This window comes from Nannobrachium achirus, assembly GCF_963921795.1.
Source record: "Nannobrachium achirus genome assembly, chromosome: 20".
NCBI lineage: Eukaryota > Metazoa > Chordata > Actinopteri > Myctophiformes > Myctophidae > Nannobrachium > Nannobrachium achirus.
This window is the reverse complement of record NC_137827.1, coordinates 57,586,256-57,602,302: the sequence shown is the minus strand read 5'-3', so window position 1 is coordinate 57,602,302 and position 16,047 is coordinate 57,586,256. Positions and strand designations below refer to the sequence as shown.

The 16,047-nt window shown below is 42.9% G+C and overlaps 1 protein-coding gene across 1 annotated transcript; it reads right to left on the bottom strand.

Moving 5' to 3' along the window:
* Positions 1-1,668: 1,668 nt before the first annotated feature.
* On the bottom strand, positions 1,669-14,570 carry LOC308306265 (extracellular calcium-sensing receptor-like; the record flags this gene model as incomplete). Its single annotated transcript, XM_080751165.1, has 7 exons — positions 1,669-2,582; positions 2,689-2,812; positions 6,432-6,659; positions 9,706-9,984; positions 13,149-13,235; positions 14,161-14,269; positions 14,461-14,570. 7 exons carry the CDS (start codon positions 14,568-14,570, stop codon positions 1,669-1,671), a joined length of 1,851 nt encoding a protein of 616 aa, XP_080607291.1.
* Between the last annotated feature and the right edge of the window lie 1,477 nt (positions 14,571-16,047).

The following is a 16,047-nucleotide window of genomic DNA, read 5'->3' as shown; positions in this document are numbered from 1 at the left end:
TATTCAAAATCTTCTTCTGTTGGTATTCGCTCTTGTTTTGAGCAATGTGCCAGCACATCAACTGAGCATGGGTCCTGCAACTTTGAACTTTAACAGAGATCTGTCTGTGTTACCGTTGTACGCCTATACATCTGTGGAAGAAAGCCTATGAAGCAAAGGTGAGGAACCGGTCTTCTTGGGGATATTGTCTCTCTGGGTCTAGCTTTGACTTCACCGGTCTCACGGAACTATGTTTGGAAATGGTACAAGGGCTGACACCAAAGTATAATGCCACTCTGCGTAACGGAACACAATCTCTCAATGGGTGGCAGTTGCTGCTAATACCAAATTATATTATTGAAGGGAAAAATAATCGACTGATAAGTTTTCACATTTTTGGGAGGAATTAGTTTACAAAAACATTGACCCTGGAAAATGATTAGCTCGCTCGATGTTAAAGGTGATGAACAGCTTGTCATGTCCTGTGTTGTTTGTTCATCTCTATTAGTTCTTGTATTTGCTGTATTAAACTTTGGTTCAACAGTGAAATGTTGTAAAACATAATTGTGTCCCCGTAAGTTACATAACATATAACACACTAATGGCATAACAGCTTTTACTTATCGCTCCTGGTGCATGTATGGATCTGTGTTGATTACATTCAAATACACATTTTTTCCCTTTTTTTTTTTTAGGGCCCGAGCACACACAGTGTGTGAGGACCCTATTGTAATTGTAAAGATTATTTTATCCAAAATGAATCGCGTTTTTGAGGGACAAAACATACTCCAAAAGTTGTGCAACTTTGCACGCTCATCACAAGTGGCGAAGAATTACGTATTTAATTTTGTTTTAAAGGGGGCGTGGCCTAATGGCGCAACAATGCCCCCTAGAAAATGTCAATAGCGCAGCCCCACTATACGGTTTCACCTAAAAATTGGTACACACCTGTATCATTTCCGGACTCATTTTTGACTGTTTTCACGTGTCGCACTTTAACAAACTCCTCCTAGGGGGTTAATCGGATCAACTTCAAATTCGCTCTGCATACTCAAGACACCTTAACGATGAAAAGTTGTGCGAATCGTGAGTTTTCGTAAAACGGCATGCCGGTGGCGAAGTGTCAAACTTCCTTCACCAAACAGGAAGTGCCCCCTCTTCTGATTAGTCGATACTTGATTGTTCCTTATTTTGGCTATTACTCATCAACCGTTTGTCGTACAGACTTCTGGTTGGAGTCATTTGACTTGTTTCAGAGTCCTTCAGCTTAATTGGTTTAACTTAGCCCCGCCCCTTCTTCTGATTGGCCGAAACTTAGACTTGTGGGTGGAGTCATTTGAATGCTAATGCTAAATATGCTAATGCTAAAAATGCTAATGCTAATAATGCTAATGCTAAAAATGCTAATGCTAATAATGCTAATGCTAAAAAATGCTAATGCTAAAAATGTTAATGCTAATGTTAAAAATGCAAAAAATGCTAATGCTAAACATGCTGATGTGAAAATGCTAATGCTAAATATGCTAATGCTAATAATAATAAAAATGCTAACGTTAAAGCTAATGTAAAAAAATGTTATTGCTAGTGCTAAAAATTCTAATGCTAATTGGCTGCTACCCCTTGTGACGTGGGTAGAGCTGCGAGGGCCCGGTTTGTCGCTGTTTTCAGCTTTAATTTTAATTATTGTTACTATGTCTTGGTGGAGCCTCGACCCATGATGGACTTCTTAGTGTTTTTCTCAGGTCTCAGCAGGATTATATAACACTTTGGGCCAAACAATGCCAGCAATAGACCAAAACTAGATGCTAAAATAGCAAACACCTCCACTACATCTGCATATTTGCCTGGAGAGCTGATATATGCTGGGACGAAGGCTATCCACACGGCACAGAAGATCAACATGCTGAAGGTGATTAGCTTGGCTTCATTGAAGTTGTCTGGGAGATTCCTGGCCATGAAAGCTAGAGCGAAGCTGAGGAGTGCCAATACACCAATATAACCCAGCAACACAGCAAAACCAACTGTTGACCCCACATCACATTCATAGACTATCTTATCACTGAAGTATTTTGTGTTTTTATGAGGAGTTGGTGAGGCAGACAGGAGCCAAACTGTACAGATTACTGCCTGAATGAAAGTAAGAACCAGAACTGTTCCTCTCTGCTGCATGGCACCAAACAACTTCAGGATGTCTCCACTCCCAGGCTTGGAGGCCCTGAACACGGCCAACACCACCATAGTCTTTACCAGAATACAGGAGACACAGAGCACAAAACTGATCCCAAATGCTGCATGTCTCAGCTGGCAGGTCCACATTCTGGGACGACCAATGAACAAGAGTGAACACATGAAACATAGTTTGAGTGAAAGCAAGAGTTGGAAGCTCAGTTCTGAGTTGTTAGCGCGGACCATGGGTGTGTCTCGATGATATATGAAGATTCCTAGGACAATGGCACACATGAGTGTGCCTAGCAATGAGATGTTGGTCAAGGAGATGCCCAGGGCCTCATGGTAGGAGAGGAACTCGACGGCCTTAGGGATACAGTGGTCACGCTGGGGATTGGGCCAGGATTCATCTGGACAACTGGTGCACTCTGCGGAGCCTAACAATAACAATTGCAATTACAGTTTAGGCATTTAGGAGACGCTCTCAATCCACACACACCCACGGCTTACTGTACATAATGCAGCTACATAATGTAAACCTACCAGTCTCATTGCTGATTTCTCCCTCAGAACAAGCAATGCAGTCAAAGCAGCAGACAGGTTCCCCTTTCCTTCTGGCCAGACGGGTTCCAGGGGAACAACTCTCACTGCACACTGACCGAGGAGGCTACAGAGGAAAGAAACAGATTCAGCATTTCTATAAATAAAGTGAAAGCTCTATAGAGGCCCTGGGTGAATGTTAACCCGGTGAAATGCTAACCTGCCGATGCTGGTGAGTAGCTAACCTGCCGACACTGATGAGTAGCTAATCTGCCGACACTGGGGAATGTTAACCACTATGCCCAAACCCTGACCTTAGCCTCAGTGGGGCTGAGGGAACATAGAGACAAGAGGTTCGCCTCCTTTCGCCATAGGGTTGGAGGGGGAAAAACTCTGACTGTTGTTTATGTGTACAAACCATATTCAGAGTATTCTTGGATACCGGTGGGGGGATTTCCTAGTCTTACTGAGGGACATCAACCCACACGTGGGCAATGACAGAGATAATTGGACTGACATGAATGTTTCCCTGATCTGAACCCAAGTGGTAGCTTGTTGGTTTTCTGTGCTAGTCATGGAATGACGGTAACAAACACCACGTCCAAACATAAGGATGCTCAGTGTACTTGGTACCAGAGCACCCTAGGCCAAAGATCAATGATCAATGTTGTAATCGTATCAGCTGATCTAAGGCTCTATGTTCAGGACACTCTTGTGAAGAGAGGGGCTTAACTGTCAACTGACCACGCATTGGTCGTGAGCTGGTTCAGATGGCAGGGGAAGCCTCTGGAGTCTGTACAGAACATTTGGAGGAGACTTCTGTCCGGCAGGAATTTAACTCCACCTCTGGTGGGACTTCTATGCCATCCCTATGGATATTGGGGACATTGAACAGGAAAGGGCATAGAGCTGTGGTCAGAAGGCTTTAGGTGCCTCAAGGGGCAGTAACCCTCGAACACCCTGGTGGACAACGGTGGTGAGGGAAGCCGTCCGACTGAAGAAAGAGACCTATCGAGGTATGTTATCTCGGGGAACTCCGGAGGCAGTTGCAAGTTACCAGCAGGCCCGACGGGCAGCAGCCATGGCCATGACTGAGGCTAAGCTGCGGGTGTGGGAGGAGTTCTGGGAATCCATGGAGAAGGACCTTACGCTGGCACCAAAGTTGTTCAGGAAGATCATATGACACCTCAGGAGGAGAAAGCGAGGAACCATCCAAGCTGTGTACAGCAAAGATGGGATGACTTCAAGTGAGGAAGTCGTAGGGCGGTGGAAGGAACACTTTAAGGAACTCCTAAACCCAAATATCAGACCCACCCTCCATAACAGGAGTAGAGCCTGAGGATGATGGGGGATTGATGTCAATCTACCGGAAGGAAGTCACTGACGTAGTTAAGTAACTCCACAGTGGCAAAGCTCCGGCGGATGAGGAGATTTGGCCAGAATTGCTGAAGGCTTTTCAGCATTGTTTGGAAGTCTGGGCCAGTAACGAGATTGGCAGACCAGCTCTTTACTCTTGCAGGGATCCTGGAGAGGTCCTGGAAGTATGAATGGCTGGTCTACATGTGTTTGGAGAAGGCATATGACCACATGACTTTGCACCAGTTGAAGGAGTTTGAGTAACTCAGGGTCTTGTTCATGAGTGACGAGAAGACAGAGCAGGAGATCGGCTGTAGAATTGGAGCAGCAGGAGTGGTATTGTAGTTGCTGTACCGCACTGTTGTGACGAAAAGAGAGTTGAGCCTGGAGGCAACGCTCTCTGTCTACCAAGCAATCTTGGTCCCATCCTCTTTTACAGTACACTTTAAGACATAATAAGACATAATAAGACAGAATAAAGCCATAATAAGAAATAATGTGTTGGTAATTAGAGCTAATATATTTTATTAGACAGAAACAAAGACAGAATAGTAGAAAGAGCGAATACATTCTCTGGCACCGTCACCTGCCGCGGAACTGCAGCGGCAGACACTGATAAATATATTATTAGTAAACAACAACACCTTCTTATTCCCATATGAGATACAATAATCCATCACACAGAAATAAGACAGGAGAGTGATCAGAGTGAGAATGGAATGTTTTACTATGGAGAGAGAGTATTCAAGACAAAGGTACAACAGAATAATCAATGGTTCGTGCTCTCTCTGACAAATTATGTTTTGACATGAGTATAAGTATGGTCTTTTCATCAGTCAATGGATGACGTTTCAACAGTTAATAGGATATGTTTCTTGTCCACAAATCAAAAGACAAAGAGTCCATATACAGGGTTCCTGGGGGGGGAGATGTGTCCTTGCTGGTGTCTGGATGACACCAAATGTCCCAGGCCGAGCCTTAGAATACCAAAACAATTCTCATTGTTTTAGGAACAGGCTCCATGGCAGTAGATAAGGCCTGATTTCTACCAGACGGAGACCTTGTGTGTGTACTGTACATGACATTTTTATGACACAGTCACTGTGCCTTAAACTTCAGGTGGTCATCAATATGTATTGATAAAAAGATGATATGAACTATAACAAAATACCTATCAGACACTGCAGTAGGACCGGCGGCCGCCGCACAGACCGGCAGGTCCCGTGGCGGTAAACTGCCCGTCCGTGCGGTGGTGGCTGAGACAGAATAGCAGAAATCGAATACATTATCTGGCACCGGCATCGCTGGTAACTGCCGCGGCAGCCACCACCGCACGGACGGGTAGTTTACCGCTACGGGACCTGCCGGTCCGTGCGGCGGCCGCCGGTCCTACTGGCGGGACTGCTGGTCCTATCGCCGGCGATGCAGTGCGACTGCTGGTCGAACTAGCGGTCGTGCAGCAGTGTCTGCCGCTGCAGTTCCGCGGCAGGTGACGGTGCCAGAGAATGTATTCGCTCTTTCTACTATTCTGTCTTTGTTTCTGTCTAATAAAATATATTAGCTCTAATTACCAACACATTATTTCTTATTATGGCTTTATTCTGTCTTATTATGTCTTAAAGTGTACTGTAAAAGAGGATGGGACCGCAATCTTTGTTCCTACTCTCACCTACCGGTATGGTCATGAAGTTTGAGTCATCAAAAGAATAAGGTCGAGGATGCAAGTGGCCAAAATCTGTTTTCTCTCAGATGAGTAGCTGGCATTGCCCTTAGAGATAGAGTGAGAAATTTTAGTCACTTAAGTTTTAGTCACTTGAGAGAGACTCAGAGTAGAGCCGCTGCTCTTTCACTTGGAAAGGAGCCAGCTTAGGTGGTTCGGGCATCTAGTATGGATGCTTCCTGAGCGTCTCCCGAGGGAGTCCCTTGCTGCTTGTCTCACTGGGAGGAGAAACTAGGGCAGAACGAGGACCAGATGGGGGGATTACATCTCCACTCTTGGAACAAGCCTTGGAACACCTCGGGATCCCCAGGAGGAAGGTGGTAATGTTGCTCAGGAGAGGGACGTCTGGAGCTCTCTGTTGGAGTTGCTGCCCCCGCAATCAAGACTCCGGATAAGCAACTCTGGATCGATGGATACTCAGAGTATGTGTGCTACATTCATTAAAGATCAGTCCAGCACTCCAGCAGTGTCCAATATTAGCTTCATACAGGCGAACAAACACACACACACACACACACACACACACACACACACACACACACACACACACACACACACACACACACACACACACACACACACACACGGTCTGGGGGCCTAGCTAGCGGATATAATTAATTACATTCAAATCTTTAGCTCAACATTAGCTATTGTAGTAAGTGAAAGTGACCTTTTTGGATTCAGTGTTCCAGAAGATTCTGTCTTCATCAAGGATGAGTTGTTCACCTGCGGAGGCTGACTTCTTGAACACACCTACGTGTTGAAGCTCTGTGCTTCCGTCAGGGAGCCACGCCCAGTTTATGACATCATAGATTGGTAAAGCGTCACCGTTCTCATCAAATGATACATCATCACCAAATGATGTGTTGAAGTTGACGTTTTCCAGGTAATACATGAGCTGCAAATGGTGATGAGCAAAGTTTTGAAGAAAAAGATACTGCTGCATACAATATTATAGCCTTAACCCGTATCCCTAAACTTTTATTGTACTATTTTGAAAAACGGTTTAAAATAGTTCCAATAGCCGATTTACATTGAAACGTTCTGAGCTTGAGCTATGCTATTTGAAATATTATCAAAATAGTAAAAAAAAAAAAAAAAACGTTTAGGGATAAGGTGATAAGGTGTAAGGCATGGAAGAAAATAGGGCCCCTAGTGTCTCAAGGCACACCTGAGTTAGTAGGACAAATAGCTGAAATACAAGCTCACATCTCATCAGAATGCAGCACGATATGTGCCGCTTTTTTGGAACGTTTGTGAAATCTGTACATAAGTGGATGAATAAATGAATGTAAAAGAAAAAAAAAGACGCCTCCGAAAACGTATGTCTAACTACTGCTCCAAATAGGCTACTGCTAAGCATACCGTCAGTAAATAAGTATTACTATACATCACTTTAAGAAGATGTATACATTTCTAATCCTAATAAAGAATGTCCTATATGCTTTCTACCAATGTCATATTAAACTTTTTTAGGCCTATTATATTATAATACATATCACACCTGCCATGGCTGCACTGTCTGCAAAGTGGCACAGCTGTGCCCAGTGAAAGGCCCTCTTCCTGGCACACATTGCAACATGTCATGGAGGGCATGGGCCAGGGCATAGACAGCCTTGTACACATTATAGATGATTCTGGGATTATTCGCAAAAGGAGAAGTTACCGGTCCTGGGTCCTCTTGTCCACTACACACCCGTCCACCGGCATCCACCCACTCTGACGGAAGGGGTGCAAATTTACACTGAAACGTTCTTTCCCAAAACTGCCTTACCTGTAGACAGACCATCAAGACTGAAGATCAATTTATACTTTGCACAAGAGCTCAAATACAAGACACTGCGTGTCTCAAAACGTTTTCTTGAGTTTTTGAGCATTCACACTGTGTGTGCACGGTGTTGCAACAAAATGTATCAAGGAAGTGATAGTGATCTCTGTGGTGAACGAGCGTACAAGTATTCCCAACCAATCTATGTGACCCTTAATTTATTCCAGAGCTACGTGAAATTTGTATTTGACCTCACTTTTGTCATGCCATGTGTCACTCACAACTTGTCATGCGAAGCATAAATTGATCTGTAAGCGTTGTACTTTCATTTACCGTATTTACCTTAACTATGAGTTAAGTTTAAAGCTTTATTTTATAGCTCAAATAATATTTAAGAACAACCCTAGTATCCCCATTATGGGGTGAACTTTTGGGGAAAATAGCAGATCTAAAAGCTTACAACGTGTTGCGTTGAAGATCTGCTATTTTCGATGAAGACATTTTGGCACTATTTTGCATCTAGTCGTGCTACCCACTGTGCAAGGGGCGTTCCTGTGGCAAAGTTGCTGCCACCAATCTTATCCTAGCTCCTTTCGGAACCCCTCACTCCACTGCTACGCAGCTCCGAGATGGGGTTCCTACTGGTCGCATGCCAGAATCCTGTAACTGCATGGATCGACGATCCGCCGTTAGCGAACACTTCTTACCTTTGGTGAACACTCTATCCAAAAAGTGACGGGTCTTTGTTAATCTATAATCGTTTTACTTCTTTATCGTGGAAGAAACTCGAATCACTGGGGTGAAATAAAGACTTTATATCGCTCAGAAGATCAGCCGGTTCTGTGTTTTTAGACATTCCGGAAGTTGCGGCCGCATAGGAAAACATTACTGCCTCCCCATGTCACGTGGTATATACACAAGTTACACAACGGGGAAAACACAGAACCGGCTGATCTTCTGAGCGATATAAAGTCTTTATTTCACCCCAGTGCTTCGAGTTTCTTCCAAGATGAAGAAGTAAAACGATTATAGATTAACAGAGACCCGTCACTTTTTGGATAGAGTGTTCACCAAAGGTAAGAAGTGTTCGCTAACGGCGGATCGTCGATCCAGCAACAGGATTCCGGCATGCGACCAGTAGGAACCCCATCTCGGAGCTGCGTAGCAGTGGAGTGAGGGGTTCCGAAAGGAGCTAATCTTATCCCTAAATGCTATGCCGTATGCCCAGCGCTATCGTACGGTCTCTTTTTTTTCCTTGCCCAATGGATTATTTAAACTGAAGTGAAGGAGCAAATGCCACTGCACAGCACAATTTGTTGTCTTATATAAACACAAGGAATTGCTGATTATAGTAAAATTTCGTTGAGAATTAGGAGTTGGAATGTTTGATTGTTGTGTGATTATTGCATATTGAAGAGAGAGGAGGGGACACACTCTATGACTGCATATCTAGGCAAGTAGACACTGCTGTAAACTTGAATTTTATGTCATAGGATTAATTTAGGAATAAGTCTTTGAAATGCCACTTAAAAACAGGAGAGGCCGTACTATCGGTTCAACTAACAAAAAACAGATGTCAGCTTTAAATAGCATCTTAAATACTACAGTACATACCATGCTATGTTCATGTATGTAGTCAGGGTCGTTGTCAGGATGCATTTTTATGAAGAAGTCCCTTAGACCTGGTATCTCTCCACGGCGGATGGCAAAACCCAGGGTGCCTCTCAGGTACGGTATGTAGGGAGCAGACTGGGGCAAGTAAGTAATTACGTTCGCCCAGAAACAACTGGCTATCCATTGCAGACCTGTCACATTCTGCTTTACCACCTGTAAAATGTGTTGATATACAGTATGTATGCATGCATGCATGTGTCAATTTACAATTTAGGCATTTAGCAGACGCTCTTAATCCAGAGCGACTTACAATAAGCAAGATAATACATCAACACAATAAGCACGGTAATACATCAATACATCAACATCAATACATCATATACATAGAAATATCAATCTAGACAAAAGTCTTGTCAGCCCACCAATGCCTTAAATGTGCTCTGAACTTAATGGCAACAGGCAATACAGTAATACAATCCATCAGTGGATTGTATTATTTTATTTCTTCAATATAACTAATTTAACCATGAACCCCAAAATGAACATATATCATGACACCGACCTCTTCCATGAGCTTAAGCATGTGGTACGCAGGTGTAAATGAAATGACCACCCGCGCTGTGGATTTCTTCATCACTGTGACACTCCTCTGTAGTTCAACGGGGTCAGTCTTCCTTATGTCATATGGCAAAGCCTCCACATAGGCCAGACAACCCACACCAGACAGGGCTAGTTCAGACTGGAAGGACTGGGCAGTTCGGGTGTTAGCTTCATCATCCATAAACAGCAATCCTACCCAGGTCCAACTGAACCGTCTCAGAATCTGGAGCACAGCTCTCACCTGATTGGATGAAGAATGGAGTGATAGTATCAGTATACCAACTTTTTTTTTTAACTTAACCCTGAAGTTCTGTTCGGATTCACTTCACCTTGGTTCTGTTCGCGGGTCATTTTAACCCGGGGGATATGTGGTTTCAAAAACAATACTAATATAAAATGTAACTTAACAAATCATCATCATACATTGACTTTGTTTCAATTCCAAACAATTCATATGATATATATGGTAAAGGTTTGCATTTATGCCTTGCTATATCGCATTAAACACTGAAAGAGCTAGGTGTTTTTACTGATAGCTGAAATTCATGTAAAATAAGAGCTGAACACACGTGACCATGAACACACATGTGACCATGTGAACACACATTAACATTACATATGAATGTACACTTCTACGTATACTCTAGGACGCACATGCTTCACAAACACAGACTGCATGTGAGGCTCATATGATCAGTCTGTCTTCCTGTCTACTGTTGTAGGACACACTGAACAGCGCTTTCTCTTGCCAGATGCTTCAACTCTAAGTTCACTGTTTATTTTACCATATATATCATATGAATTGTTTGGAATTGAGACAAAGTCAATGTATGATGATGATTTGTTAAAGTTATACTATGTAACTTTTTTTATAAAACATATCTTAAAATTGTCCTAACTATTAAATCGCTAAAGTTTTAGAACCCCCACTCTGTTAATTTCAGCTCCCAAAGCCTTTTCTTTATATGTGTTCTACTGAGCCCTGGTGGCCGTGACCGGGGCTGTTTTTCCCAGCAAAATTACGTCATATGCATCATTCTGTACACGTGTCTCCCTACCGGCCAATCAAAGCCCAGATCATACACTGCTGAGCTCTTCAGGAAGTACACTGCAGTGTTTACACTGGGCTAGGAGTCTAGCATGTAACTCCCCAACCGAGGCTTGTAGAGGGGCGGCGAAAAACGGCCGAAAAAAGCAGACGCGACCGCGGTTTGCTCTACTGCTACTGACCACTAGTTGAGCAACTTACACAGTATAGCTTTAAGTTAAAATGTATATTAATATTGTTTTTTAAACCAAATATCCCCCGGGTCAAAATGACCCGCAAACAGAATTAGAGGCTCAAAGAAATGGTGGGGGTGTAGCATGGGTGTAGTGCAAAAACATATTTTTTACACTCTTTGATGTCTACCGGTGCCACGTTGTAGGCTATAGTAAACTATATTAATCTGTAGCTACTGTACGAGGCAACCGCGGTGAAGAGAAACACTCCAATTCCTGAAATGCAATGGGGTATCATATGACCGGGAGCTCCGGCTTCCTCATAGACAGCAGTTTTATGCTGCTGCACAAAATGCATTTATCTCCTTATCTAGCTTTTAAATCACGTTAAAGCCTTCTCTACTGGCCGTTACAAAAGCACTGATGCCTGCGATTGTTATGTTTCTGTTCTGAGTGAAAGAAAATACTATCGCAAAAATAAACAGGACATACTCGGATTACATTTACTCGGATTACTTTTTTCCTGGAGCTACAAAAGAAGGTCAAATGGCGGGTTTCCATGGCAACAGCCGATTAAATCTTGAATAATCCTGGGCACCCGAGGTGTTTTAATAGGCCTAGGTTACATAAACACATCGAATCAAACCAGACTTTCATCTGCCTTCACGTGACCATGCAATGGTGTCGCACGACACTGGGACTTCCTGGATTACAGACCCTTTTCACAGCAGGCATTACTTCATTGTCTTGTGAGACCGAAGGAAGCCAACAATAGAAGTAAAAGTAGTCATCAAAGTAAATAAGTACACAAAAAGTACAAAGTTTTCTAGAGAAAAGACTACTAAAGTACTGATTTACTTCAAATGGTCTGATGTATTGTTTAAATACATTGAACTTAATATACTGCATGTGCTTGTGCAACAGAAAACCAACTATAAAATAGCCATGTGCAAATTAGAAATATAATATACTGTAACTATATGCAATAACCAACCGAAAAAACACACACATAACTGCAGTCTCTCTGGGAAAATTAAATAACATAATATTGCTTTTCTGTACATAAATATTCTTGAATAATAAAATTAAAAAGTTCCTTTCTCAAGTAAATGTAACTCATTACTATCCAAATCTGGTTGTGACCAAAGGTCAGAGTTTACAATGAGAAATGTCACAGCTTGTCCGTGTGTAGACGGATGTGTACACATTTTTTACGGTCTATGGGTTTGCTGCTCTGATATCATGCTCTGATATCACTGTGATGTCCGGCACATCTTGTCCATGTATCCGTGTATCTCTGAAGGTCACGCCTGACACTGTGGTTCCCTTGGCACATCACTGTGACATCACAGGTGAAATCACAGGTGACATCACCCATGTACAATTCCATATATGGGTATTCCCCAGAATCCCTTTTATGCCCATATATGAAGATCCATGATGTCATCGATATATATCACTGGCCAGATGGCCAACCCATATCTGTGTGGCTCGCCTGGTTCAGATAGGGATCTCCATGTATGGGCATACAACATATTGTATTCTGTACTCTAACAGAATCCCTTTTATGCCCATATATGGAGATCCCTGATATGGCATAAATATTAAGCCCATATCTAACAGGACTTCATATGGGAATGAGGAAGACAGCCCATATCTGTGTGGCCGGTCAGACAGGGATCTCCATGTATCGAGGGCTTGGAGCAAAAAGGGCGTAAGTGATATTCTCAAATATTTTACAGGACAGCTTTCCATTGATTGTAATACTTTAGGGTAATTAAAAAGTATTTAAAAAGTATTTTAAAATATATTCATTGAAGCCTAATCTGTATTAAAGTATAGATTGCTTAAGCATATAGCTTTCAATTAAATAATTAAAATCAATGGAAAGCTGTCCTGTAAAATATTTGAGAATGTCACTTACGCCCTTTTTGCGCCAAGCCCTCGCGGGCATAAAAGGGATGTACTATATACAGTACATGGATCTCCATATATGGGTAACTGGTCCAATATACATCACTGGCCAGATGTCCAAGATTTGGCACGAGGGCGACCGCATGTTGCCCTGAGGCGTCTTACTAGTAGTGATATGTAATACTGATGACACTCACTAGAGGGAGGTATTTCTCCAGTGTGTGGACCTTGAACGTAAAGTAATAACATGTTTTGTGTGTAGCAGTTCACCTCGAAGGCATCACTTGGGATTGTTCTAAAGAATGACGGGAACTGGTTTCTCTCACTCAGACAGGCGCAGGTGTCAATATAACTGATCTGACAAAGACACAACACACACCACATTGTTTTGAGAAATGTCCATAATTTGCCTGGCATTTTGGAAGATGCTCTTCTCAAGACTGACTTAATAACAATTTACAATTTAGGCATTGGGCAGACGCTCTTAATCCAGAGCGATTTACAATAAGCAAGTTAATACATCAATACATCAACAATAATACATCGAATGCATAGAAATAGTCCTCTAAGAAAAAAAACATAGCACCGCGACAAAGCACCTATTCAGTATTTTGTTTTATTTTGTATATGAAAAACAAAAAAAATGCTACCTAAATTACATGTATGGTCATTGAGGGTGCTACAGTAGGTGCCATGGGTCAAGGTGGAGTTTGAAGAGGTGAGTGTTCAGAACGGAAGCTAGGCAGTGAGTCAGCCATTCTGTGCAACTGGGAGTTTATTCCACAGTTTGGGGGCCAGGAGGGCAAAGAGACTAAGTAAAGTATAAGTAAATAATCACAACATAGAATGCAGAGAGAGACAGTGTAGTGCCTGAAGAAACCATCCCAGGTAAACCATGAACCTAGCATCTGTCTAAGGCTTATATAAGTTTGTAAATTACATTCTTATTATCATTTGTGGTCAGATGTGGGCAGAGCTTTGTTGTGTTGTGCTGCAAAGGTACAGTGGCAAAAAAGCAATTCACTTAGTCCTCTCTCTCTCTCTCTCTCACACACACACACACACACACACACACACACACACACACACACACACACACACACACACACACACACACAATGTTACAATGTAATAATAAATACAACATGCTTAGTAGATAACTTACCATGGGCACTCTGTACAAACCTAATATTCGAGAGATTTGAACAGAACTTTCTGAACCTCCGCACACAATTCCAAGCATTGGAGGGGACCCAGCACAGCTCTCATTCAGTTGAAACACCTTCTCTTTCCCACTGACCAGCGTCAACGCTGCAGGGACGCCTCCAAACGGGACACAGTTATCATAGATACTATATCCTAGAGTCACGTTGGGTAGAAGGCTGGGGTTTCTGTTGATTTCAGTAATCGCACAAGCCATGGTCTGGGACCATATGTACCCTTGAATGAGAAAACTAACACACAAATATGACTAGCCTACTTTGTCGTAAAACAAATCATCAGCTAAACTAAAGGTACTTTATTTCAAAACAAGTTCCCTGTCGTCGTGCTTGCTATTGTATATGTGATGTGTGATACTCACCCTTGGCAAGTGGGGTACTGAGGCTTGGTGGCGAAAGACAGCTCATGGAAGACAGGCTGGTGATAGATGGGAAACGCGCCACCCAGAACAATGTCTGCAGCCTTTTGCATTCTGGTGAGATGAAACTGTGCCTGTAACTCACAAGAAGAGGAAGGTGAGGAAGACAAAGCAGAGAATGAAGAGAACAATATCAAAGTCAAGTACAGGTATGAAAGCAGGGGTATGTCTGGAGACGCCCTCATGACTGCCCGCCTCTGTCTGACCACTCCTTTGCTGCGTTTTATAGACAGTGCTGTGCCATCCCCGGTGTCAACATAGGGCACTACGTAATTCATTCACAGCCATCTGTGGCAGAAGCAGGGCTTAACATATTAGCAATCGAGTCATATAAAAATAGCAGGTATGGGCTTGACATCACCCAGAGGTTATGTGGGAAGGCCTACTGAGTGGCAAAAAACAGAGTCAGGTGATTGGGTGGCGCAGTGGTAAAGTCCCTGCCCACCACCACGGAAGGTTGTGGGTTCGAATCCCCTGTGGTGCAACCGGCTATGTCGGGTGTCTGTGCGAACACAATTGGTCTGTGTTGCGGGGAGGGAAGCCGGACAGGGAGGGTGACACTGGTCATTGCATGTATTCCTATGGGCTGGGGCGGCACCCGTCAGCAGGGAGTGTTGGGCGGGAGGATAAGGACGAAGGCTCTACCTCCTCCTGGTAGGTGAGTCAGTAGGATACAATAGCAGTGACAACAGAAATACGTATGGGGAGGAATCAATTGGTATAACTACTAAAAGGAGTAAAAATGATTGGCTAAAACCCTCTGGGACTCAAATTATTAAAAAGAGAAGAGAGGAAAAAAAACAGAGTGAGGAGGAATGCTTCATGCTACTTTATGTTTAGTCTATCAGTCTGTCCATGGTGCTGATCCTGAGTGGCATATGATGCATACCCTCTATACTGTAGGTCTCTGCCAGGCCAGGTGGCTTACCCAGGGCACGCACATTTTGATCACCCCAGAGATATGTGTACCGATGTGTGAGAGTTTTGAACCAAATCTGTAGGTGTTGTAGTGAAAAGTGTTATTATTATTTTTTAGAAAATGTTTAATGGCGGAAAATGCAATCTGGCACAAATCGCCGGGTCCTATATTAAGAGTGAGCATCCAAGGTATCCAGGAAATAGTTATTGCAGTCAGTTATGATTTGTGGCATTTTGTGCAAACGAGACGAGTCTTGGAATTGAAGGTGTAAGAAATTGCATGAGGTTTCAACAAAACCTCTTGGACTAGTAGCAAGACATTTTGTTGAGCAAAATGTCTTGCCCCCGAAAAAACTATTTGGGGATAAAAAAAAAAAACTTTATGTTTTACATTTAAAAACAACAAATGTGTAACAACTGCATAATATTGCGTTGTGCGACTTCAATAGCTAATCTATCTATTGATTGTGAACTCAGTGATGTCAAAGCGCAGCTACAGTGAATGCTTTTAAGGACTACATACTGTAGAATGTAGAGGAAGAGGCGTTCCATGCACACTTGTGCCACTATTTATTAACTGTAATATGCTCATCCCATGCAGCCTGGCAGAAT